Source organism: Struthio camelus, chromosome 1 (assembly GCF_040807025.1).
Source record: "Struthio camelus isolate bStrCam1 chromosome 1, bStrCam1.hap1, whole genome shotgun sequence".
Lineage (NCBI taxonomy): Eukaryota > Metazoa > Chordata > Aves > Struthioniformes > Struthionidae > Struthio > Struthio camelus.
The window spans coordinates 166,376,836-166,403,468 of record NC_090942.1 but is presented as its reverse complement, the minus strand read 5'-3'; the positions used below and the strand labels follow the sequence as shown (position 1 = coordinate 166,403,468).

The window sequence follows — 26,633 nt, the reverse complement described above, 5'->3', positions numbered from 1 at the left end:
ATTGCAAGTAATTGGACAGCTAGAGGAACGACATGAAGACAATGAAAACAGAGGCATATTTCAGATGTCTAAATCTAATGCATAAAACACTAAAATCCTCTAATGGAACTAAACTTCAAATTGTATTTTGGAATAAATATTACAAATTTTACAAATAATCACTGATCATAATCTGGCCCTAGTCGTGTTGAAAAAGGCTGTTGATATAAAACAACTGGTTTGCTATTTGTCTGCATTAAAAAAAAGCATTTAAAAAATCTCTGATAAAGAAGGATTAAAATGAAAAAATATACATACAATAATGAAATTAAATGACAGAAAAAAATCTTGTGCTTTTCCTTGCCTCTGCATATAGCAGCACGATCAGAGAACTTGATCCTGGATTAGTTTGTGGATATGTCGTTAAAGCATAAGAAATAGGAGTATAACTTCGAGAGGAAATGTCAATAACCCAACTACTACTAGTATTGTGGAATATTCATTAGTAACAAGTTAGTATTGTAGATATTTAATTATAACATTTATAGAACAAATGTTGGGTCTGATGGATTTGAAAACGTATCTTAATTTTAGAATTCAAATGAAAAGCATCCAATAAACTTTTTTCATTACAGCTGAATCATATTTACAACTCCTCTTAACTTTCTGGACGTCTATTTTGTCCTTGACCGACTCCAAAGATGAACTCCTTAAACAGCAATTCACCTTCCAAATATGAACATTTCATTTCTAAAGTTCTTAGTGGTCAACTATACAGTCATCATGCTTTCAGGAAGAGGACACAAAAAAAGTTTAAGTGTTGGATCATTCTAAAGCCTTTTAGGACTTTCTGGATGATTGGGATTTTTTTTTTTTTCCCCAGAGAAGGGAAGACTGAAATGTCTCTGGACATGAAGGTTTTGCATGCTTTCATAATCAAATATTTTTCTGGAAAACTGTAGTATTGCAATTAGCATAGGAAATTCTGGACTTATGAAACAAAAGTCTCTAGCACAGCACATGATCCGTACAGTCAGGCTTATTCAACTCTATAGAAGGCTTCTTACTTTAGTAAGGTACCACCCACACACCTGCAGAACTCTGTCTACATGGACCACCTAGCAGAATAAGGATGAATGAACTTAAGGCACCGTAAGTTTTCCCAAAGTAGAAATCCAAATGAATATTAGGAACAAAAATTCAGATAGGTTGTAAAATGATTACACTGAAGTGCTACTGCTTGCATAGGCCACAGACACCCCAAGAATCAGAAAAGAGACCCTGGAAGAACTGAAAGGTTCTGACATCAGAGAATTTGAACTAGATTTGAATCCCTTTGAGGAGATATGACTCATTTCTGAGGTTTAAATTAGATTATCAACAAAGTGAAGCATCACAGTAAATCTATAATAAAAGATGAATGCCTACAGGAAAATAATTTTTGCCCCTAGTGGCAGATGCTTGAACTTTAAAGATCTGAGACTAAGCTCTTTGTCTAAGCTTTCCTGACAGAAAACAATTGAAATAATTTCTTTAGTTCGTCCAACTTTGCTCTATATGCCACACAGAAACAAAATCTCAACCCTGTAAAAGAAAGTATATTGTCACTTCTAAACCAATTGAGGATCAAACAATTTACAGAAACCAAGACTTATTTTGCTGACAATTAAGCTCTATCACCAGGACTTGAGATTCAATGAAATTTGACAATTGTGAAGAAAGGGGCTTTTGTCTATGTAAGTCTGACTCAACTGGAAGAATCAACAGAAACTCAGAAGACTGAATTAGATTGAAGTATAGGAGTCTTTGAGGATAGTCTAGAATTCAGTAATTAAAATAACTGCCTCATTTGCTTTGCTCTGTTTCCTTTCTGAATTACTTTTGGTATTACAGCTGAAATAAGACATACAGAAGGAGGCAAATTTGCTCTGAGGAGTAAGCATTACACCCATCACACCTCCTCCGAGATGAACAGAGTATTTTGCCAGTTAAACTCCATTACAAGAAACCTCCAACCATTTAAAGATGAGATGAAAAATATGCACGATTCATTTCTGTACACCAAATCCAAGGCACGTGAAGGGCCTTCCCAAGTCTTTTTCCTCCATACCAAAGGCTATCACATTTACTTTGCAGTAATTTAGACACAACCCAAAGAAGTCTGTAAATTCTATTCCAACGCTCTAGGTCGCTAGCTGGTATAGCATTTTTGTATCTCCTCATGGTCTGGTCAAATGGACGTATTCTTCTCCAAGAAGCATAATTAGTTTGTTCTGCTTCTGCACTTTTAATTCAAAAAGTAATACATAAGATTTCCGCTCAAAACATTTCCATGCCTACTTTACAATTAATACAGAGCAGTCAATAGGCATTTGAACATTTTACAGCTCATGAGAGGTACAAACAACAAAAGCAGACAGCAAAGGTTTTAACAGACTAACCTATCCGCATAGGACTACATTTCAAGTTGAAAACACCTTGGCTCATGTTTTTAACTCAGCATTTTGCATTTCAGAAATGTTTGTTTCTCTGCGAGAAGCACATAAATAGTATGGCTTTACTGTGTGGCTAAGATGGGGAAACAATTAATGAAATCTTATTTTTCCATTGGAATGTTTCTAAGTTTAAAAAAAAAAAATCAAATACTTCTGGTATTGTGACAGATTGGGCATTTCCACTTTTGAACACTCAGCAGGTGAACAAAATCATCTGTAAAAGCTCTCATAATCTCTGAGAAACACTTATTTCTGAACAATCACTTCTAAACACTGTTCCTTAAGCCCTCAGTACTAGCTAGCAACACCGGTTATTAAATTGAGGTGGACCAGAATTTGTTTTTTCTTATCTCAATTTTTAAAAAATATGTTGGGATTGTTTTTCTGTGTGTTTCTTTTGGGGATTTTTTGGTTTTTAAATATAAGCAGCATTTAATGAATGGCTTTGAATTCAATACTATACCATACTGGTAGCTTAATTACCAAAAAAGATCATTGTCACTAACATACTTGGAATATTAAAACTTGTCGGCTTCATCAAAACCTCAAGGCACTTTTTCCTCTCGAGTTTGGTTTTATTTTGAAAGTGCTCCTCAGATAAGATTTCTTAATATTAAAACAAGTTCTGTATAACCAGTTCCCTGCAGAAAATGTCAAGAAAAAATATTCTTTCTATGCTCTTAGTTCAACTAGGAAAAAAAAGATGACACTTCTAAAAGTGAAATCATCTATCTTACACAATTCTGATAATTTTCAGAGTTTTTTATACATATCTTTTGTCCTATATTAGTTTCAAGTATTTTTTTTTCTCTAACAGTAGAGGAACTTTCCCTGACTAGAGGTATCTACTACCTATCTTCCTTACACCCGTTTTAAATCAGGTAATACCAGAAATGTTCTGGTTGGTCTAACACCAACTGTTTACTTTTGCTTGGCTGTCTGCTGGCAGACAGGAAAAAAAATGAACTTAGCTTAAGACTTCCTTCGACTGTCTGGACGTCACACTTGTTGCACAAGTAGCCCATGCTAAAAGCTCAAGCTTGAGGCATATTAGTGACTTCAATGTTATTTTTGAACTGGTGAATGAGGAAGGATGGAGGAATGCAAAATCTAGAAGCACAGCAGAACAGCAGGGCAGTAGTGATTCACAAGTCTTCCACGGAATAAAAAGTCAACGGGGGGGTGGGGGTGGGGGGGAAGAAAACCACTCATTAGCGTACAACACACTTCTAATCCGAATCACTCAGTCGAGAATCAGTGAACACCTCGATACCTTTCTCCCACGTAACAGCTTTGCATGCAGCTCTGTGAGTACAACCCTCCGCTTAGAATTCGGATGAGTAACGGCTAAACACAGCCTTAGCTTCTCGCCAACTGACAGGAATCTCCTTATTCTGCAGTCTCCTCTTATAGACGATCATAATTAAATATTCTGTTCAAGTAGAATTCAACAGCTATGTCAACAAAACATGCAAATGAGAAACACCTACAAAAACGTTCAAATGTTCAAGAGCCTAAATTTAAATGAACCCTAAAACAAGCTTTCATGAACCCGCAGTTTCCAGTTTCAAGACACCTATTTCTGGAAGAAGAAAATAAGCAAGCAATAAATGTCTACTACATAATAGTACTCTCGTTTTAGGACTACTGGCCAGAAACTAATAACACAAAAAGTGTTCTTCGTACACTTAATACTATTTTAAAGTACTTGAATAGCTTTAAGAGCAACATTTTTACAAAGGTAAAAGTTACCTTAGGACTAGTAGCTGTCAAACTATACCGGGCATCATATTGCTGCCTCCTCTAAATATAAACACGACATTATTTTGTATAAAATAATGCCAGGAATCAAAAAATTGAAGGAGGTCCTGTGTTTTTATTCATCTGAACACATAAAACACCATTGACAAGGTATCCCTCTGAAACGATTCAGTCAAAAAGAACATCTGGGGAAGCTAAGTTTGGAGCAAGCGTGTAAATGTTGTCATGTACTGTTTGCAAACAGCTTAGCAATTAATTTTGGCAATCAGGTTGTAAGTTTTGAACTGCACACTAAAGCAGTGCTTGATTCAATACCTCTAAACGCAGAGAACTCCCCACTCCCTTAATTGCTCCTTTCGATCATTCAGTTTTATTCAGGCAGATTCAGATACAAGAATCATTCTTTTCTATATTAAAATTTTAATTTTGGAATCAAGAAGTGCCTTTTGTTTCCAAACACTCTCCCAGATCACCACAGGCACAAACTAATCTTCACTTGTTGCATAATCTGCAAGAAGCTAGCAATCTGAAAAAAAGGCTAATTAATTTACCCAGATGCTGCAGTGCAGATTACCTAGGATCATCTGGGAGAGAGATTTCTGTGCATTATAAAACAGAAGAATAGAGCTAATGAAATGAGTTTGCATTGTAATAGTCCGTTTTCTTCCAATTTACAGCCACTCAGTTAAAAAACACAAAACGGGCTGGTTGTTCTGCCAATACCACAGTGCTCCAACAGCGTCTGCGTATCCATGAGACAACAACGAAGACTGTGGCGCAGGAAAGAGACTAGAAAAGCCAATAGACCGATGTGTAGGGCTTTCACCTAGGACGTGTGAGCCACATCTTCAAGACCCTTGTTAAAGCAGCGAGGGGCCTGGGACTTCCTTTCCCACACTCCACAGAACATGCTCTAAATACTTGGCTATTTGTTACGACTGCCCTGCTCCTCCCCAAAACAATTTTTTGAGAAATGCTTATACTTTGTTCCAAGGTAGAATGAAAATGGGGAATTTTTTGAGACCTTTGTCCTCACCCCCACATTCTCATTTCCCATACAGAATTGCTATCCATAAACAGCAAGAAAGAAGGCCCTTTTTCCATGTGGAGCCCCCAGCCCACGTTATTTACAGCAATCATAGCAGCATCCCACAATTTTTAAGCAGATGAAAAATAGTAAATAAGTATATATTTAAACCAGTCACTAGCAAAGGAAAACTCCATCTTTCAGGTAATCTCCAAAAGCTCACTTGCAGTAGTATCATCACACCAACTAGGCTTTCTTTTAAGCCCCTCACAGCTTTTCACTGGCATTATTGCTGTCTGTCCCTCTGTTTTCAAGTGTCTCAGACCACTATTTTCTTCCTACTCGTCACAGATCTCCTGTCATCTATGCGAGACTGAAACATTAACTCCTTCTTTACTTTCCTGCTACCCTTGCCATGTTCCTGAATCACTTTTGTTCAGTCTTATAAAACTAACGCTTTTAATTAGGGGTCTTTATCCTTGCCAACTGCTTTCTGCCTTCTTCGCGTTTAGTTGAGGCAGAGCGGGAGCAGCTCTCTTTGTGGCTGCTTTAGCAAATGAAAACCTGGAACTGCAGTATCTGGGCAGGTCAGCAAACGGTCAGAAATGAGTTTCACAGCGGGCCATTTTCCCCGCCAGGGGTCTTAATGTGAGGAAGATAGAAAATTTCTGCAAAGGGACTTGAAATCTTGTGCCAGGAAAGCAGGAGACTGCACTCGGAAGTGGTTGTCAGTACAAGCCTCACACTATTCCTGTATCAAATAACGCACCGTCCCCGCCTACAAACAGCTTTTGTAAACCTTTTAATTTTATCTCACATACTAAGTGTAAATAGCATGCGCACTGACTTGGTGAACTGAAAATGTAATGGGCTTGTCTCATCAGTTTACGGCCAAGTTTCATTCAATTATTATTGCACAGGAAAACAAGAACGGAGTTGAATTGGGTTATGCTAATAGATAATAAATGTAAACATAACTCCAGAGTACTATCTACTAACTTTAAAGACTACTCCTACAGTAATCAACTTCATAAAGGTTCCTGACAGAATCACAATAGCGATAAAACACATGGAAGGGTAAGACTATTTAAACTCTTAACAAAAGCTATGATAATACTAGCAGTAAATGAGCAACTCCCACAAAATATCACTTAATAATCACACCCTGATAAGGTTTAAAGTACATAGAGCCATTGTTACATGAAAAAGCATTAAGGATTTCTAAACACATGTAGCAACCCAACAGGTTTTAATTACCACACCTACTGCAGTGACGAGCTGTTCCACTCAAACACCCAAACATAATATTTAGCATGTTCTGTGGTTGTTAAGCATCTCGGTGACTGACGGAATCTATTGTGTTGTCATCTTAATAACAACAAATGCGAGCGATTACAAACACGGAAGAGAGAATGCGTGTTTTTATTTTACAACAAAAGGCTGTCCTACAGGGACTTCCCTCCAACATAAACTAACAAACCTGTGTACACGTGAACGCGTCTCTGAACTTGGCACAGAGAGTCAAAAATAAAGCCTTTACTACTCACTACAGGACAACATATTTCATGTATTAGTTTAAGGAAACATGAAAGCTATCAAAAGAGCTAGTATGCTTTCTCACAATCCCTCAGAATTCATCTTGACCACAAGGAAAACACCTGAAAATTGCATTAAAAAGATAGCATAGAACTTGTTTCAGAAAAAAGAAAGCAATTGAGTCACCGAGTCAAACAGGAACACAATACGTTTCCTGGCATGACTGCTGAATATTTATATCAGTGATGAATGAGACGACAAATGAAATATTTTAACGTGAAGCTTTGCCTTGTTAACTGTGTGATATGCCAAAACAGCACCTACTGTAAATCACAGGGTTTAAGACCAGTATTTCTTGTTCATACATGCTACTTGTTCAGCAGAATCACTTGTGTGAACAAGCACACGTTAACGTACACTAACTAGAGCAGTTTCACTCTCCAACTGATAGAGCTATAATTTAAACCACCTCATTATCAGCACTGTAATTTTCAGACTGCTGAAATATCATATTTGTTGCAAATATTATATGGTTTAGATATTTTGACAACATTGCCCATCTGATGCTTCTGTCAGATAAAATGCAGATAGGCACTCGGGTATTGATGAACACGCTTTTAATCATATAAAGAACTTTCTCTGTCGAATTATAGGTGTTTCATCACTTGATTTATGAACACCGTAATTAAAATCCTCAGGCCTTAAAGAAAAACAAACTCTACAGTACAGCATCACTTTTCTTTTACATTTTTATCCCCCTTTTAAAAGTTAAGGGTGTGCTTTTATATGCTACTGTTAGCTATCAATTTGACATGTTATTTCTGGCTGCCAAGGTGATAGACTATTTCTCTTATAACCTGGTCAAACCTCAATGCTTGAGTAAGCACCCAAAAAGAGCAATGTTTATTTAAAGCTTCCACAAAGCATTTGTGGAAATAAGATGCTAATTTAACAGGTAGAGGACAACTGTCACAATTGGGTGCTTTCTATCTCTAGGCTGGCTGTGATGTCCGCCACAATATTTTACCTCCTTCTACGAATTATCAGAAGCAACAGTTTTGAGAGGCACAATTGAAAAAGAAAAAGAGTTAAGACTTTCATGTGCATTTCTGTAGTGCAGTGGTTCTGGTTCAATGTGAATTTTAGATAGATCTCTGGTGGGGGAAACCAACTTCTATTTTATCTGAACAAATTCATGCATATCATTCAGTCATTCTTACAGCACCTATCAGCACAGCAGCAGCAGGTTTCAGTTTCCTAAACTCAGTGTAACTCAAAATTACACACAATACCCACAAAACTACCATTACTGGAAGTGATGCAGTCACATACTAGCATCCCTTCTCTACAGTAATCTCTGACACCAAATCCCAGAAAAAGAACAATTTATTTACAATCTAAGCAAGTAATCTTGAATCAAATCCTGCAGCTTGTCAAAACCAGCACCTCCTAGACTATCAATAAGAAACTAATTTCAGAAAAGGGAACTCCCAATTTAACCATCATTACTGCTGAAGTCCTTATCCCTTTAACCTCGCTTACTATCAAATTTGTTTTGAAATGTTATGAACGTCTTGAAAAAGAAATTAAAGAAATAATGGCTGAAGGTCTCCTTGACTGGGTCAAAGGAACTGACCCTACAGGTTTATCTGACTCTTTCGGCCACTAATTACAAAGCCAACAACGTTCCTGACCTCAACAGTTACATGAAGATGAAATGCTTAAGTGTAAAATACTAAGACAAAATATTCTATTTGTAGATAGTGAAGATAACTGAACAGAACCACGTTACTATTGCTCAGCGTAGAGGTTGGAAATTCACTCCTCAAATACCACCTCCAAAAATATTACAGATACATTTTGTCATCTGCCTAGCAAGCTGCTGTAATGCTGGACTGGAATAAAATGGATCATGCTGCCCTCTTGTGCTACACTTGCACAGAAATCAACTCCTTTAATCCTGCAAGTGAACAGATGAAGCAGAATATACAAAGCATTCGCCATGAAGCAGAAAACATCCATATTTTCCTCCATATATATATAGCTTGACACGCATGCAATCCCCTCACTGCAATTTAGATAGAAGAGCAAAGGAAGTTGGAAAAGAAAGGGTCAACTCACATGTTCCAAAGTAGTACACAAGTTCTGTTTACAAGTGCAGAGAAGTAAAATGCAATAATCTCTAAAACAAAAAACACATAATCTATCACTTTCCATCAAGCTTTCACTATTAATTGGTGCTGTGCAGATATCTGTTGCTGTATTTGAATTTCAGTCATAAACATCTGATCTCTCTTTTAGAATGCTGGATAATACAAAATACTTTAGTTACTTCGGAACATCCATTCAATAGGGTTAGGTTAATGCTTAAGAAAGAGACAGTTTATTAATATGTTTTTCCAATATAAAATGTACTTGAAGCAGTAATGTCTAACTCAATTTTTAGATATATGCCAAGTTACAGAAAGGAGAAATCTGTATATAAAAGTATTTTTGAATAGGAATGGAGAAAGGGCAGGGGGTCCTCATATTTCCCTCCTGCCTCTACTCTTGTCACCCAGGCTCTCAAAAGTACATTCAAGTTCTTGTATCATTTGGGCAAGATGCTTGTTACTATTCCTTGTACAACCTTCCCTTCCCTATATATTACTAACACAATACATAAAAAGAGAAAAAAGAGGCCTTGGTCTCATACCTAAGCTGATTCACTTAAAAAAAAAAAAAAAAAAAGTCATTTCTTTTATCAACATGACTGATTTATCTACACTGTTGGGAGCTGACAGACATGTCATGATTCACCACATATTTTCATTTCCTAATGTCAACTTCCTGATGCTGCTCATTAGTCTGTTTCCCCAATAAGAACTACTGAGTGGTTGGGATTTCTATTTATTTAAGTCTCCTTCCTCGACTTTCGAAAATAGATCACTGTGTTCAAAACCTCATCCATGGCCTTTTTTATTGCTGCTTATTTTCTGGAAAATGCAAATAGCAAAAGATAAGGTCAGTTCAGCAGTTGCTTTTGCTATGGTCTTAGAAACTTAACACATACACTGAGAATGCACTGGCTGCTTAAATGGCAAATCTATCAATGCTTCTGTCACTACAATCTCAGCTATGCTAATACGGGTTATGATAACTAATAGCTTGGCTTGGATATTACACTCGTGACACTACAAAAATGAGACTTTAATAACTGCTTTTCAATGTCTCTGTCATAGTAAGGCACCTCTTCACAAAAAATGAAGACTTCTTTTACTTGAACAAATCTCACCCTAATGTAGGACTCATTAGTACAGCAAAAAAGGCATCTTCAGAATGAAGTTCTAAAATCAGATGCATATATAGGTTTAAAAAAAAAAAAAAAAAAAGGAAGCCAAAATCAGCTGGTTAAAAAAAAGTTGTTCAAAACAGAATTTCAGAATTACTACATGCTGCAGTTCTGAACAAGAGCATCAAGAGTTTCACATCTTCTTCCTTTTCTTTTTTCCTTTTCTAAAAGATGTATTAAAACACCTGAACAGGAGTGTCTCTGCAGGCTATCATGAACAAAAGATAGAGAAGCAAATACACCAAGTTAAGCTTTTATTATAAAACAGCTGCTGATAAATGGGAGTACATGACAGCATCTGAATAGCAGCAATAGGCAGGTTTCATGAAAGTCACTCTTTTACAAAGCACTGCTAATTTAGGCTTACACTTTGATACACAGTAAGTAATTACAGATTTCTCTATGCTGCCCCTCATGTATACTCTGTAGTTTTGACTTCGTTTGTTATAATCAGCCATGTTTACAGACATTCTTACAAGATGGCTATGTATTCCCTCAAAAATACAGTAACTGCATCTGCTGCAAATTACAGAGAAAAGGCAAGAGCCTGTCTATCTGACAACAACCCCCTTTAGTTAGTACTACAGTTTCTTATGATGTATAACACACTCATTAGCTCTCCACTAACCCATCTCCCGAGCTTAAGATTTCACTTCTAATCCTTTGCAGTGGTCTTCACGGTCAACTACTTCACGTACCACATACTGACAATACAAGCAGACCATTATAACATGGCCTTAAACTTGGGCCATTGTAGACTTGAAAAAAAAAAAGTAGTAGAAATTGTTCCATTTTTCATATTATGGATCCAGATCTTTTCTCCACATGAACATTTTTTCTAAAAATAACAGTAATTTCTCTAAAACCGAAAAGCCATCCCCATACAGCCTTATGATTAGAAAGCGACTTCTGGAACTATGTGAACAAATCTATGCTCCTTTTCTTCAAGGGAATGAAGGCCAGAAGGGCCATCAGATTTCTGTTGCTTATACACCAGTGGCTATTAAATCAGTACCACTTAACTTCTTCACTCTGCTTCAAATTATCCCTCTCATTTCTCTTCAGTAACTAAGGACACAGATTACAGGTTTAAACTGCATGCTTTTTGTTTTTGTCCACTCTCAAAGGATGGTAAACTACACGGTTTCTCCACAACTCTGCATTACCACCCTTGCTTAAAATTATTTTTAAAAAGGGTAAATAACTTTGGAGGCCAGCTTTTCAGATAAAAGTGCAACACAGAGAAAAAGAGACCTGTGTAACTGAACTAGCTCATTAGCAATGTAACTGGCAAGTTCAATGTACAGTACCAAAATCATAGTTCATTCATTTACCTTAGACTACATTTGGAAAGAGTAAGGTTAATTATCAATAAGCATTCAATATTCTGACTTTTCAACTTAAAATACCACATTACTACATCTGAAGACTTTAAAAGAAGCAAAAAAACCAACTGTACAAAAATACTGTAATTTCAGAACTGTTCAAAAATAGCATATTTAATATAATTAACAAGTACTTTATATGGAAGAGTTCTGACTGTTAAACTCACCTATAGGATTTCTGTCAAAAAACAACACAGGAGCTTTCAAAATGGATTGAAACATTTTGTTGTGCAAAGTCTGACCAGAATTAACAAGAACTTGAAACACCAGAAGACTTCTTATTATGCCAAACAGTATCGTAGCCACCGTTAAACCTGAAATTAAAAAGATATGTTCAGAGTATGCATACAGATAGGCATCTTTCACCAGAAAAAAAATTTCAAAATAAAACTGAACTAAAAACTAACTTTGCTGCTTTCTGTGTACAGCAAGAGTACAAATTTAAGCCTAAGAACTCAGACTGAGTGCAGAACATAGATACTTTATATTTGTTAACAGCTTCAGTTGCTCTCATTTCATCAATTTAAACAATTTCTCTTCTTCTTTTATAAAGAATCACTACTTTCTAAAAATACAAGAAATATCTGTTACACCAGAAATTAAATCTGTATTAAAACTCTCTGAGCACCAGTTCTGTGAAGAAATACATCTCACTGTGCTTTGAGTAATTGTGGCTTGCAGAGGTCACTGTGAAGACAGCATTTGCCAGCAGATATTAACCAAGTAATATAAACATGGCTATTTAAAGACAATCTTGAGTTATTCTCAACCAGTCCAAACCACTCACACTATTGTTCACCTTATAAACCACATCAAACAATTTAAAATTATGTGGTTTCCTTTAACACGGTATAAGATGTATCCTTTATGCCATGAGTCCTTCTAAGAAATTGGTCTGCAGATTGTTTGTCTGTCTTTCAGGCACATCTCCACTTACAAGATAGGGATGCTAAAGGGCAAAAGATAGAAACAAAGAACGATGAGATTTCTGCTGGTCTGCTTTCTCGTGTTTGTGACCTGCAACATGCCTGCGCAAGTTCCCAGATGATGAGGGCTAGGCCCTGGCTGCATTGCTCCAGAAACCGAGCTTAGATACCACTGGCCCAGATGCTCAGGCTGCATGGACTTGAGAACACCCTTAAACCACAGCTCACTATCAACACAAAAACTGCTTATTGCAAGGACAGGAAAAACTGGACACGATTCAGGTATTCCCATAGTAACTGTGGGAAAGGGCGAGGTTTTAAATGGCATGATGCATTGAGATCAATCAGTTCTACTATCCTGTTTACTAGCCTACACTGCTGTATTCTCCCACGATGCAAGAAAAGGTATAACCACTCCGTTTGCCTGCTCAGAGTTTATTGCCTAGGAAGTTACTGGAAGCTGCATGCACAACCAGAGTGAATGAATCACCTGAAAAGACCTAGTGGCTCAAGAGGGGAAGTGGGAAAGGGGGAAGCATGAGACTTACTTTCAAGTGTTTTATCCAATCTGTCTCAGGCAGAAGGTTTTTGTTTTCCCTATTTACAAGCTTACCTCCTCAGTACTAGAGGGATTAAGGCTCTTGGCAGGCTCACGTCACAGAAAAGGTGTAGAAGCCGTACCTCAGTTCTGGCCAACGGGGATTCCCATAAAAAAGTTTTTTACTCTTCTAAATCTTTATCTTACAGAAAGAACAAAGACTAGGAAGGAACTACCATGGTGATTTTTTTTTTCAGACATCAAGAATCACAAATAAATTATTTTATACAGTTTCAGAAGCTACAGAAAAGGGTAAATTAGATAATTATGTATTACACATATGAAATTTACAAGCTTTTTATAACTGTTTTTCAACTTGACTTACAATTTTCTATAAGCTATTTTCTGTATTGCTTTCTGTTCAACTACTGCAAACATATCACTGAGACATCTAATCATTTCAATACCAAGTTAACTTTTGCTCTTCCCTTATCTAAAACAATTTGCCTTAAAGTATAAAATTTTCTGTAATATGGTTTAGGTTATACAGCCAGAAGGCCAAGTTTCCCATCCTTAGTCATACTGTGCAGCCCATTGGAACTGCTCACAAAATAAGACATTACACAGAGCAACGAAGAATGAGATTATCTCGCTCCTGAATTGTTGTTTCTCAGGTGAGCACAATCTTTTCTGCCAAGTGCATAGGTCACATAGATTCTCATTAAAAAATACATAGACATAAATGAAATAAACAAGAAAAGTAATAAATAAAAAAGGCCTATCCTGTCAGTGTATATTCTTCTGGCACTCCACCTGTTTTCTCAGATCTACCATATAAGTCTCCATCAAGAAATTACTATGCCATACAAACCTGTAAATAACTAGGAGGGAAGTGCTAAATAGCTAGGATCTGAGAGAAAGCATATATTTCTACACATCATTTTTCTATGCCCATTTTTACTATCTTTCAGAACAGTATTTTCAGATGTCTAGATGTCTGAGGATAAAGGTGGATGCCCTTTCTGGGATATTCGGAGGCATATATCTATGTAAGTCCTACCGAAATATACTAAACTGTTTTTTAAAATCTTGATCTGCATACCTATCCAGGATGCTTTAAAAAAATGGTTCTTTTGCTATGGCACTTCAGAAAGAATACAGCCATGTCAAGTTTTAAAACAGCAGCATATTATATAAACAAACTGGAACACTGAATTGCAAAATAAGGATCAATTTCTAATCCCTCTTGCCCATCCATATAATGACTGAAGACTTAGCTGAACGACCTATTAGTATAGGCAATAACCACAAGCTTATGGTGACTGACTTTCTGAATACTCAATTCCTAGTTTACTTTCCAAAATCCAGGCAAAGCAAATTAAGAGTTTGCATTCAGCCTATTTCTTCTGTTAGATCTTTTTCTTTAATTATTCCAATTAATTTAGAACAGGAAACAAGCTCAGGCTGCTAATCTGTTAAGACATTACTCGGTCACTGTTAGAAATCCCATTTCCCCACACTGTACCTCTCAAAACCGTCTATTATAATAGGTCATATAATAGCTTTTTAACATAAGCTATATATAAACAAACACACGTGTCCGTGTGTAATTACCTGCATATATTTCTAAATAAAAGTTAAGGTCTAGATGTTCAGTCTCATTTATTCCATTATTTCCATTTGTTGTGACATTCAATTTCTCCTGATTATTCGCCCTGTGGAAATGCACGCAAAAGAAAAATCATCAAACCACATTTTACAAATATTCACGCATACATACATTTAACCTCTACTATATTCAACTCTGCTGAGACCTTTAGCTTAAAGGATCACAAGCACTCAATGCTGTTGGGGATCACACTGTGAGGAGAAGTTATCGGACTTCACCATAAAAGTTTAAATTTTTCGCACAGATGAAATAAGAGGAGATCAGAAAAGCAAGCTGAATAAATGCTGAAGTTTCCTACAGCAGGTTTTTCTCTCCTACCTATACAGCACTGATTTCTATTAGACAAAAAGCACTTGACTAAAAAGGCAGAAATGGCTGAACAGTTATTATCATTAACTTACCAGTAAGAAAGCCACCAATCCTGGAGCACGTATGCCACCTTGAGTAAAAAAATAAAAATAAAAAAAAATAAAAATCATCTTACAAAAATTAAAAAACGTTAGAAAATTAAATTTCCTTAGCTCTTCTTTTATGTTCTCTGGGAAAACATCACATATTCAGAAAAGTATGCCATCCAGTCTTTCAAGACCCAGCAGCAATTTGCAAAGCACATTAGAAAGTGCATTAGAACACTCTACAAAGAAAGAAGTTACCTTGAATTACCTTACTTGATAGCAAACTAAAGGAAAGCAACACACTTAAGTAAACAAAATGCAGTAGCTTTCCCTAATGTATGTTAATTGAACATTAAAGAATTCATTTTTTCAGTTCCTAAATTTGCTGCTAGAGATATTCCAAAATGCTTTTTGATTAACACACTTTCTGATGTTACCAGTCCAGAAATTTGTGTTTACAGAAGATAATTATTAGAAACGGAGCTGAAGGAGGAGGGAGGAGAGCGAGGAAAAAAAATTTCTATTGCACCTTCCTTCTGTGCCCAGAGGTTACGCTGAACTTGTAATAGGGTTATTTATCTCAAAATAAACCTCTGTTCAATTGAACTAAAATTCTAGATGGTCTACTGCAGAGATTTGATCATGCTCAGTGATCTTTCCAACAGACTCAATTCAAGGACAGTCAGAAAGGAAGTAATGTGTCTAAATACATAAACACATACACACCCACGCTACCTTTAAAGCCGAGACCAGCAACTGTTTCCACGAAATGAGTTTGAGCTTTCTCATCAGGAAACAGAGAAAAAGGCAATAAGGTATCTTCGCACAACTTTCTTAGCTTGCCATTTCTTCTAGTGAGTTTCAAAAACGTTTTGCTTGTTTAAAAACTCTTCTACGTATCTGCTGCACTGTGTCACACACAACATATTTCCCTACCTCTTCCTTACCACTTAATCTGTTAAAGTGACCTTCCTCCTAGTCCTCTTCGTAACCTATCAACAAAAGAGTTTTTCTTTCAACACTTCTGCCAGACTCTGTCCTCCCGTATCCAGTCAACCTCTTTGCCTGCCTCAACTGAGGATACTTTTGTTTGTTCAAATTCGTTAAGACTAGTTTTCAGAGATACGGAACGAAATTATAAGGTACAAAAAGCAGACAGGCTTACAATTCATGCACTGTACTGTCAGTAAAATAACTGCTTAATGAAAATATTATGATTGTTGAATAGGACCAGTACAAAACAGTTCAACGCTGTACAAAAAGTACATGTTGATACACAAAACAGGATCGAATATACTACAAAATTATCAGATAGAAGAACATCATGTTCTCAAACACTTCATTGAAACAAGCATACACTATGTTTAAAAAAAATTTTTTTTACATTAATTACTTGTGGCTCCAGACAACTTACCTGTGCCAAAATATTGAATAGTAGAAGTATAAAAATTACAAAGTAGTTTGCTCCTGCAGTGAAATATTTTCTGTAAACCTTAAAGTTTATTTTTCCTTCAGAGCGACTCTCCTCCGGCATTGCAGCCAGTGCACTTTCAGCCTGGGGGGACAGAACAAACAATGTCAACCTTGCAATTTTAGATTCAAACTAGGCCCTCTGAAAGTCACAGTTCAGAACTAGCAAACAATTAAATAAGGAAATAAAGTCATTACGCTTATAAAAAAACTTAAACAGCAGAACTATGGCTTTTACAAAATCTCAATGCAATAATACTGAAAAAAATAAAATCCTTGCAATGTCATTTTGCAGAGTATTTTGTATTTCATCAGGGCACGTAACAGGACTTCACCTACGATCAGAAATATTTGCTCTGACAATGCTGCTAACTGTCTGCCGAATTTTTCTTCTTTTGTACATTGCCATCAGTTACAAGGGCTCTGAAAACTAAAAGGCCTTGACTTGGGAAAGTTTCAGCGTTCAGAACGCAAGCATGTCTAACCTTTTCATCACAGGAAAGTATTCGAAGTAAATACTCTTTGAAAGTATGCATCAAGCTTAATCGACACATGCCCAAGGAAAGAAATTAGCCACAAAGTTCTAATCACATCTTTGCAAGTACAATAAAACATCTGTTAATAGGGAAAATGAGTAAAATGATAAACAACAAATTGTATTAAGCAAACAACGGACAAGGGACACCAAAAGACTGAAAAGGGAAAAATAAGACAGGCATTAAGAAGGCTAAAGAGCTATTCAAATGAACAAGACTTTTTACAGTATATGTGACAGAAAAACTGGTGCCAGCTCAGTGGACATTGATTTTGTTGCCAGCAGATGCAGCTGCATAAGAGCAGTGGAATCAGACCTGACTCAGATGTCAAAAGAGAAATCTCACTTGCCTACAGAGAAGCCTATCCCGGTTTTAGCAGCACTAGAGCTCTCAGATAGGATAGGTGGGGGGAGAAAAAAAAAAAAAAGGAAATTTGGCACATATTGGTCTCTTTGTAGATTTAAGAAAAGCAGAGTCACCACCGAGACATTAATAATACCACATTAGATTACTGCTTTCTGGCAGAAAAAAGTTCTTCCAAAAAAGTATGAAAAGCAAAAAGTTAAAAGAAAAATCAGTGGCCTTTTTTTTTTTTTTATAACTTCATGTTTATTATAGGAAAAAATACATATATATACAGATATATATATGTGTGTGTGTGTGTGTGTATACACACACACACATATATACATACACACACATTACACACACACACATCCATAGCATAAAAGTGGAAAGCATCAGGGATACACAGTAATTAACTGTTCCAACAGATGCAATGCTAGCACAAGTCTAGGAGGTTTACAGGACTCCTGCACTGCTCTGCGTGAATGCAGATACACCACCTCCAGGCCAGCTCTGGTACAGAAATGTTACAGCTCCTTTTACACAGTGCAGACGAAAAGATAGCAAGGCGTCTGGTACCATACAAAGCATGCCGTTTGCAATACCAGAGGGCTGGGGATAGCAGTGCAGTGCTGTCCCATAGTTCCTTCCTCAGGGCCAGCTCACGACCATAGGGTTATGCTAGTGCTAACCATTCAAATGCAGACTCTGTATGAAGCCACAGCCTTCATGTGCACTTCTCGGAGCTCAGGATTTCAGGGGAAGTATTAATTTGAGCTCAGCACTGCACACACATGCAGAACCTGTTTGAATCACGTGCTGCATTGGCCCTTTAGAGCACCCCGTGTGAGGATACAGGAAGCACAGGGCCGTGCCTTCGGATAGCTCTACAGGAATGTTTCCTAGATCCAGCACAGCTGATGCTGAACCTGAACTAAGAAACTCTGCTGGGTTTGAATGCACAGCACAGAGCTGTGGGATGCCTGCTCTCTGTACTCCAGGTGCTAGGATTGCCAGCCAAGCACAGTGCTAGGCAGATTGACTATGGGTGAACTCTCACGTGCTACTGGAAACCAATAATCATTGAAATTCCAATGCAGCAGAGATAAACCTTATCACAATCTACGTTAAAAAGCAGCCAAATAACAGTCGAGACGGGTCTCTCCTTTGTGCACTCACGGGTGGCTGCTCCACTGCTCCATCCTTCTGTGAGTGGACAGAAGAATCCTGGGACCAGACAGAGGACTCAGAAAAGGTACGGTTCCTTGAGGCCTTCAGATTGGGGGTGCTTGGAACTGATGGCTGCTCTCGCTCCTCATCTTTTTTCAAAAGGGAAGCAAAGTCGATGCCAGATCTCAGGAACTCTGAATAGGTACCTTTCCCCATCATTTTACCCTACAAATATAAGCTTTGATTATCTTCATTACACACTTTCTCTACAGGATAGTTTTTCCTCTCTATCCCTGCTGCACAGGTCATGAATGCTGGAATTCTGTGGCTGCTGAGCCCAAATACTACTGCAGTAACTGAGCTGAAGCCTCTTACTATCAGTTACTCATTCAGAAGAGCAGAAACCAGCTTTTAAGTCCCTAACCAGGCCCCTCTTCCTGGCAGCTAACCAGGCCAAATAGCATACAAAGGAGATGACAAAAGTCCTAGTTATACCCAACTAAGAACTACTTTGGAGAAGCTGCAAAAGTCAGCCACACAGCTGTTGAACAACATACCTGACCATCAGGCATTTTATATTACTCTAAGCTAGGGGTGAATACAGCTTAATACTTTTTAGTCTTCACAGAGCTCTACAAGGAGTAACAGAAAATGTTTCCACACATCTCTCAGTTCCATCCCAAACTCATCTCTGGAAAACTACCATAACCTTTAAAGTGATCTTAATGGGAGGAAAAAAGTGGCTACTGTCCTTTTTTGCAGTTTGATGATATATCAAAAGTAACTTGAAGAACTTTTAACACCCAACCTTTAAAAAGTCAAAATTCTTGCATTTCCCCCCTACCCTCAAACATCTGGCACAACCAAGCTTGGAAGGAATCAGCTTTGCTGAAGGACTGCTTGGTCTCAAAGGTATCTGTGACCATTTCTCAGCCTCAAGGAAAAAAAAGGACTAGTTGCAAAACCAACGTAGTTCTTCCCAACTCATATGAAAGTGTAAAAAAAAAAAAAAAAAAAAAAGAATAAAAGCAAAGTCTTAGGTCTCAAGAGAAATAATTCTCTTGCAGTACAGTATACATATGTAAGATAAAATTGGTAAATAAGATTACATATACATATGGGAAAATTCAAAAATACATTTTTCAGGGAAGATATACTAAGAAAATTCAATTAATTTCACTAGTAATTTTCATCCTTAAAAACATATATGATCGTAAGGTGACAGGAAACGCAGTTAAAACTGTTTTTAGTTTTGGCTTGTAAATACATTTTTCCATTCTTAGATTACGAAACATTACTGGAAAGCACATGAGATTTAAAGAATAGACACTGATATCACTTACATCTTTTAAGATTAGAATCTGAGTTGCAGCACGGAGATATTGCAACTGGTGAGTCACTAAAACAGAGACCTTTTGATGTAAGGCCTGACAAATACACCTGCAAAGAGATAGAAAAAGAATTTAAAAAACACTTTAGCATCCTAAAACATTTTAAGTGTTTCTGGAAAACTTCTACTCAATTATACGGTCTTCAAAATAGGAAAAAAAGATACCCACGCTTAATGCACTTATTGTATGCTTAACGATCATATTCCTTAATTAACTTTTTAAGTTTTCAAAGTAGGAAACAAATTCCTGGCTGGGGTGGAGGAGAAAGTATCCTAAGGACTTTTCACAAAGAGCGTATTAAACTTCCTGCTAACAAATGTATGTGACACAAGCAGGATTACAAACAGTAAATTTAGCCAAAATGAAACAGAAAGCAGCAAAGCAGGGCAAGATACTATGGATAATTATGGAAAAAATAAAGGGAAACAAAAATTACTTGTTTGAGCCAAGCTTTCAGAGCAGCTGCTACAATAAGTCTGAGCTATAGAGAAGTAAACAGTACCATTGATCTAAGCTACATTCAGGTATGTACTGCGGTGGAGGAGCGAGGTCCTTCACACACCTCTGACCTCCTCCCATGGACTGAAGGGTTACCTTCCTCTCTAGGAAGAAAAAAAACACACATACACAAAAACCAACAACAAAAATCTCCACAGCAAAAACCACAGCAATCTAATAATACAAATTCAACGGAGAAATGCAAATAAGCAGTATGGGGGAAAAGGCAGAAGAAGAATACGAGCTTAACGGTAACGATATATTGCTTATTGTGTTTCATAAATTCATCCTGTACATTTCCTTAACACCTTACACACAACTTTTAATATCTATTTTATCACTCCTACAAAGACTGTAGGAAGTAATGTACAGTAAAATAGTTAACACTAGTACTAATCAGAATAAATAATTACACACACAAAAGGATATTATACAGTTCTAAGTAAACTATGCAATAAAATTAGGTTGGAAGCAACACTCATTAAAAAAGTCGTATCACTTCTATACAGCGTTCAAGAAGCAACTATAAACCAACAAAATAGTTCTTTGGTGACCAAGATAACAATTAATAACGACTAGCTATTTACAGCAGCATTATACCTAGTTGCTGAGCAGTTGCAACTATTTATATCTCAGATTGTTTGTGCGAGTATTATTTTGGGTGTGGTTATTGCAGATCCTTTGAGCCTTTGCTGGATCAAGCCACACGGGAACTGGAGAACCAGCTCAAGACCTGCAAGAAGCCCCTTAACAAACCAGATCCAGAGGACTGGACAAAGGATCTGCAGAATAGTTACTTGCCTAGAAGAAAGCTACCAAAAGAGAAAATGCCAGCTATTGACTGTCAAGAGACTGAGCTTTGTCTACATACTACTCTTTGATCATTCAATTTCTGCATGCAAGATGCATGTCTAACAGTTTACTGGGACAAACTAGGCACTATAAAATCTAATGGCTGAAAACCTTTGAAACCTTGATGATTCTTAGCCATACTGAACCCACTGCACTTTAAGTTTGTGTTTGGGAAAAAAAAAAATTGGATTACCACAGTATCAGAGCAAACCAATTAGACCAGTTCGGGCTGTCAGCACAGCATCCTAGACGATCTTGATCTCAGAACAGAAGGCAAAAATGACCTCTGCAGAAAGCAAATTCAAACCACCAATTGCTAAGATGTACCAGTTCATTCAAATAAGAACTTAAAAACAAAAAATCTCGATTTGATGTCTATCTGAGTAGGACAAAACTAGCTGAATAGTTGGTGGGTAACAAGTGAGTAGAAGAATTGTTGTCACAATTCAATGGCATGAACGCAGGGAGTAAAAATCATGACAAACAGCGTATAGTTAAATCTATTACTGAGTTAAACAACTCTCTGCTCAGACAGCTCACTAGAAAATTCTACCATTTAAAATACTGTATGATGATGAAACAGAACTTGCAAAACTAGTAAAATACTAAACAGATACTACATATCAGTTTGAACACATCAAGCTATTTGAGTTTTATGCTCTAAACCTTTTTTTAATATCCCCTCTCCCTCTTGACCACATCCATTTGGCAGTACGCAGTGAGCATTATGTTTATATGCTGCCTTGGCTGCCACAGGAGATTCAGAGATTCAGCCAGAGTTCAAAGAAAGGCTCACTATTATAGAATATGATAAAGGCCTGGCACAAAATTCAGAGAGCACAGTGTATTCAAATGAGTGAAAAGATGGTATTGTCTTTGAATAGAAAAAACAAAAAACCCTAAAATAATCCATAAGCATTTACACTGTTAACCGGTCTAGCTTCCTAAGCCTCAGGTTCATGCCACCTAGCTTTAGAAATACCACTCTTCATCTCTCAAGAAAAACAAGCATCACTGAAGGTGCCTGATTCTAGGTGAAACACCCTCCAACTATGCCTCGCCTTCTTACTGATTATGCAAAGAAACTATAGAAAACATTCTCCAAGAGGTGAGATAAATCTGGTCTAAGTGTTCAGACTTCTGCTATGGAGTCACACCCACCATCTTTCTACCTGCTGTTTACAGCTCCGCAGAGTTCATCAATATTTGTGCTCCTCCGTTTCTCTTGAGGAGTTTGCTCTATTAGACTCTAAGCGTATCTACTGCATGGCAGCAGGACAAACTACTGCACAAAACGCAGTAGCCACTGCCACATATTAAGTACATACACGCACGCACACATATGCGCGCACGCACAGCTAGAACAAACGCAGACAGGGAAGACCCAAAGGTTCTTTAGCCTTTTCAGCACAAGGAAAATAGGAGCAAAGGGACTAGGAAAGGTCCCTCTGAAATCCCCAAGAGAGAATCAACTTAATCCTTAAACCTTCCTGACAGACATTGGAGGTTGTTCTGCTTGTTTGTTTGTTTGTGAGCTCCACAGAAACTTTCAGCATCCTTGAAAACGTACTCCAGGGAAAAAATCTACCTTTACCACGACAAAATTTTCCTCTGAAGTCTATTTCTTTTGGAGTAACTTAAGCCTACTACTTTCCAAAGGACAGGAGACCAGTTTATTCCAGTGTGCAGCATCCCTTTAATTTATAAGACTTCAGTTTCTTTCTGCCTTCTTTTTCCTAGACCAAAAAAAATTCCCCAAATACTAATTCATTTCCTTCTTCTAAGTGAGAAGTAGTTTTCTCTTTTTTTCCCCCCCCTACACAGCTGACTATTCTTTAGGGGCTACACTGGATTCTGCAGCTGGTCTGCATCTTTTTGGAAGTGCAAAATCCAAAAGCGGATATATCATTATTTTGAGGCCTTATAGGTACAAAACATAACAGGAGGATCACCTTACCAGCATTATATCCTGCAGGACGGGTATAAATCCCAGTGCATAGTTTCCTTGACAGGACACGTCAGCATGACATTGCCGACTCATACTGGATTTGGGCTCTACCATTATTCGCACCTCCTTTTCCACAGAACTGCTACACAGTTGATCCCTATCCATCGCGTGCTCATGCACAGTCAACATTTATCCCCACTGTGTTGCATCTACTAATTCAAAGCAAGTGAAAGCAATACTTTTAAAATATCCGTCCTGTTTCCTGAACTGCCTGAAGCATGATCCAGTTAGCAAATGTAGCATCAACGACCTTCATTCATCATCCAAGGCACCGAGTAACACCAGCCTTAGCGCAGATCTCCCCAGAGTTCCAGAAATCACACCTCTCTAATTTGACCAAAAAAAGAAATTAAATTAAGACACCTAAGCAACTTGATGCTATCATCCATTTGAAAGCCTACCATAGTTTGACAGCAAACTTAAAAAAAAGTTAGCTTGAGCTGTGACACTGCAGGGCAAGTGGTAGAGAACCCTTAGGCAGATGGGGGCCCATCACAGCACAATGCTTTCTCTATGCAAAGTCAGTCACAGTCTTGGCACTTCAGTGCATACAAACACTCATTTGTTCTTTCTTCCAAATCAGGTTCTCTTTTCTTTGAGACAAGTTGTTCTTTCATCTTTTTTTAGTTTTTATCTCTAAAAAACAGCTTTCTTTCACCTCTGCAAAGGGTTTCCTCTTTTGTGATTCTGTTTTCTTCCTTAGCATTCTTTTTGCCTCTCCTTTGTGGAAGTTCACATACAAGTTTAACTTTACTCTAGTCAATACTTCTATTGGCGTCAATGGAAATGCACACCAAAATGAAGCTGAAGCACATGCAAAAGCGCTCACAGGTGTAAAGCCTTTGTTATATTAATTTGCTTACTCCCTTTGTTTTCCTCTCCTTTCCCTTTAAATTTAAGAATTTCAGGGAGAACAATCCCAATCTGTTTTGCTATATTTTGAAATTTACTGAATTTCAGAACAAAGTATACATGACATATTTGCAAGAGACACTAAAAGCACACATACTTCTCTTATGCCTTTTCTATTCCTATGCTTATCATGCTAAACATGTATTTCTATCCCATGACAAGTCCCAGCCTCCACTGGGCTTACACATAAGGATGATCACACCGACAAAACAAAGATCCACCTAATCCCATGTCCTGTCCAGATACCAGCCAGCAGTGAATGGCTAGACAAACCATTACAAGCAAACATCAATGGTGCTTCCTTTGGCATAACTTTCTTGCTTCCTCAGTCTGCATATTAGGGGCTTCTTGAGCCCAAGACCTTTGTATTTAAACAGCTCTTCATGAACTTCTCCTATACAAATTTGCATAATTCCCTTTTGAGTCCATTTATATTTTGGTATTCATAATATAGTTTTCAACTATCACCACTAAAAATGCAACTACAATAGGGTTCTATTAGAGACTTTTTTGCTTTTGTGTGATTTAAAACAATATATTTTTTAATGAAATAAAAAGTGTAAAATATTACAGTTTCATAAAAACAGAGAATGCACAGTGGTCACACTTATGCTCTTCGTTTTAAAAAAAAACAAACCTCTATTATATCGTAACATTGCTATGATATATTCCTACCTTTTAAAATATATTCCTACCTTTTAAATATATTCCTACCATAAATATAATCAAGTTGATTGAATTCCAACTATAACATCTAAATGTAAAGATGAAACTAAAAAGTCTTTAATAACCTCTGCAACAAAAAAATGCTACATAGCATTCAAGTTTGCCCCCTACTTCAGTAGGGCTGCAGTCACTGCAGTGATATCAAACATGAAGGGCACGGACCAGATGTGACACACAAAATGGGAATCCTTGATTGCTTGAGAAATCCTTAATTTCTAGAGAGATCCTACATACAAGGGGGCAGGAGGGAATCCTTAAATGTACACGCTAGCTCCCCTGTGCCCTCACCATCTGCAAACAAAGCATATAGCATGCCTTTAAACACAGTACTACTGATAAAGTACACACCAGGGTTATTTTTGCTTGGTTCCTCTGACACAAGGATTCTGTCTGTAATCCCTCGACAGAAACAAGACCTTCTAGCTTCTGTCTGCTAGGCTTACAGAACTGATGCACTCCACTTGCTTTTAATTATCTACAACACCATAATACAACTTCTCCTTCAAAGCGCCAACGCTACAGGAAATTTCCAAGTGTGCCCCACTTTGAGGGATATGAGATTGGAAACACTCAGACTGGTAAGGCTTCCAAAAAAATCAAATGGTTTAAAAATAAACAAAATAAACATTCAGATCTGTACATCCAAAAGAAAAAAAATCCTTTTACTCCTTTTCCCTACTCTAGTTCCCTTGCTTCTCATGCCCTTCTTGGGCTTTGGTCTGCATGCACTAAGGAATTTAGCATCTCTTGTCCCTGCACTTTATACAATGGAATTCTTCTCTCTCCTTTGGAGTCACTTTACTTCTCCCTCACTTTTTTCTGCAATTACGAAGGAAACCTCTGCTACAAAATCATGCTCGTCTCCTTCCCTCTCCTGCAGAGAAACTCGCAGTTATCTCAAATGGCAAGGGAGAAGCTTTATCTTTCAGAACACCTGGGTGATTCTCTGGTCAGTCTCAACTTCTGAGTAACCAGTGATCCACTGCCCAATTACATGCCCCTTGAGTTCACACTACAGGCCACCTCTGAGTGCCAACATGCTCCATTTGAATAGATGCTAACGTTCACTTACTTCATAGTTAGTGCTGGGATAGATGCAGGGATTTGTCCTGCAGCTTTTATCTAATTCCAGAGGCAAAAACAGGAGAGAAGGCAAACAGCCATACATTCAAAATAGCTTTCAGCTGACAAAGATTTGCAGAATTGTGTTTGATAGGAGGGCTGTTCCACCTGCACATATCATTGCCAAACATCAAAACAGTAACGGGTTTAATTTTGAAAGAACCCCAGTCTGTCCCGCAATTCTGTCTACTTTCACAAGTGCAGAGGAGGAACACAATGAAATCACACTGTTCATCAGCTAGGGTTGGCACACCGTTCCTGTCTCTGGAAAAGTTTTGAGGGAAGAAAAATACCTAGAGAAAAGTGTTTCTCTCAATACATTGTTGAAATAAAAATCCCACTCTTAAAAAAGTCATCTCTGAATCAGTATCACTAAGAGGACACAACTGAGTTTCTATCGAAAGGTGATCTGAAACTATGTAGTATACAGAAATATGTTAAAAAGACTCACAGGGAGAACAGATAATTTATTGGGGTCCAAGCATGACCGAATGACTTTCTTAAAACGCTACAGGCTATTCCAAACTTTGTCACCCAAGAAAATGAGACCTGTGTGACCAC

General features: G+C 37.4%; 1 protein-coding gene across 4 annotated transcripts in view; it reads right to left on the bottom strand.

The window, feature by feature from the left end:
• The window catches only part of ABCC4 (ATP binding cassette subfamily C member 4 (PEL blood group)), a 156,417-nt gene that overhangs the window by 83,600 nt on the left and 46,184 nt on the right, over positions 1-26,633 (bottom strand). For all 4 annotated transcript variants that reach the window (XR_011138104.1, XM_068928927.1, XM_068928937.1 and 1 more), the window contains 6 exons: positions 19,907-20,003; positions 18,573-18,788; positions 16,457-16,597; positions 15,049-15,086; positions 14,593-14,693; positions 11,682-11,828 (listed from right to left, as the gene is read on the bottom strand). Coding sequence is in view for 3 of the 4 variants with exons in the window: in XM_068928927.1 (XP_068785028.1) it covers positions 11,682-11,828; positions 14,593-14,693; positions 15,049-15,086; positions 16,457-16,597; positions 18,573-18,788; positions 19,907-20,003 (740 nt within the window). In the remaining variant the exon portion in view is untranslated. The remainder of the gene's footprint in view (positions 1-11,681; positions 11,829-14,592; positions 14,694-15,048; positions 15,087-16,456; positions 16,598-18,572; positions 18,789-19,906; positions 20,004-26,633) is intronic.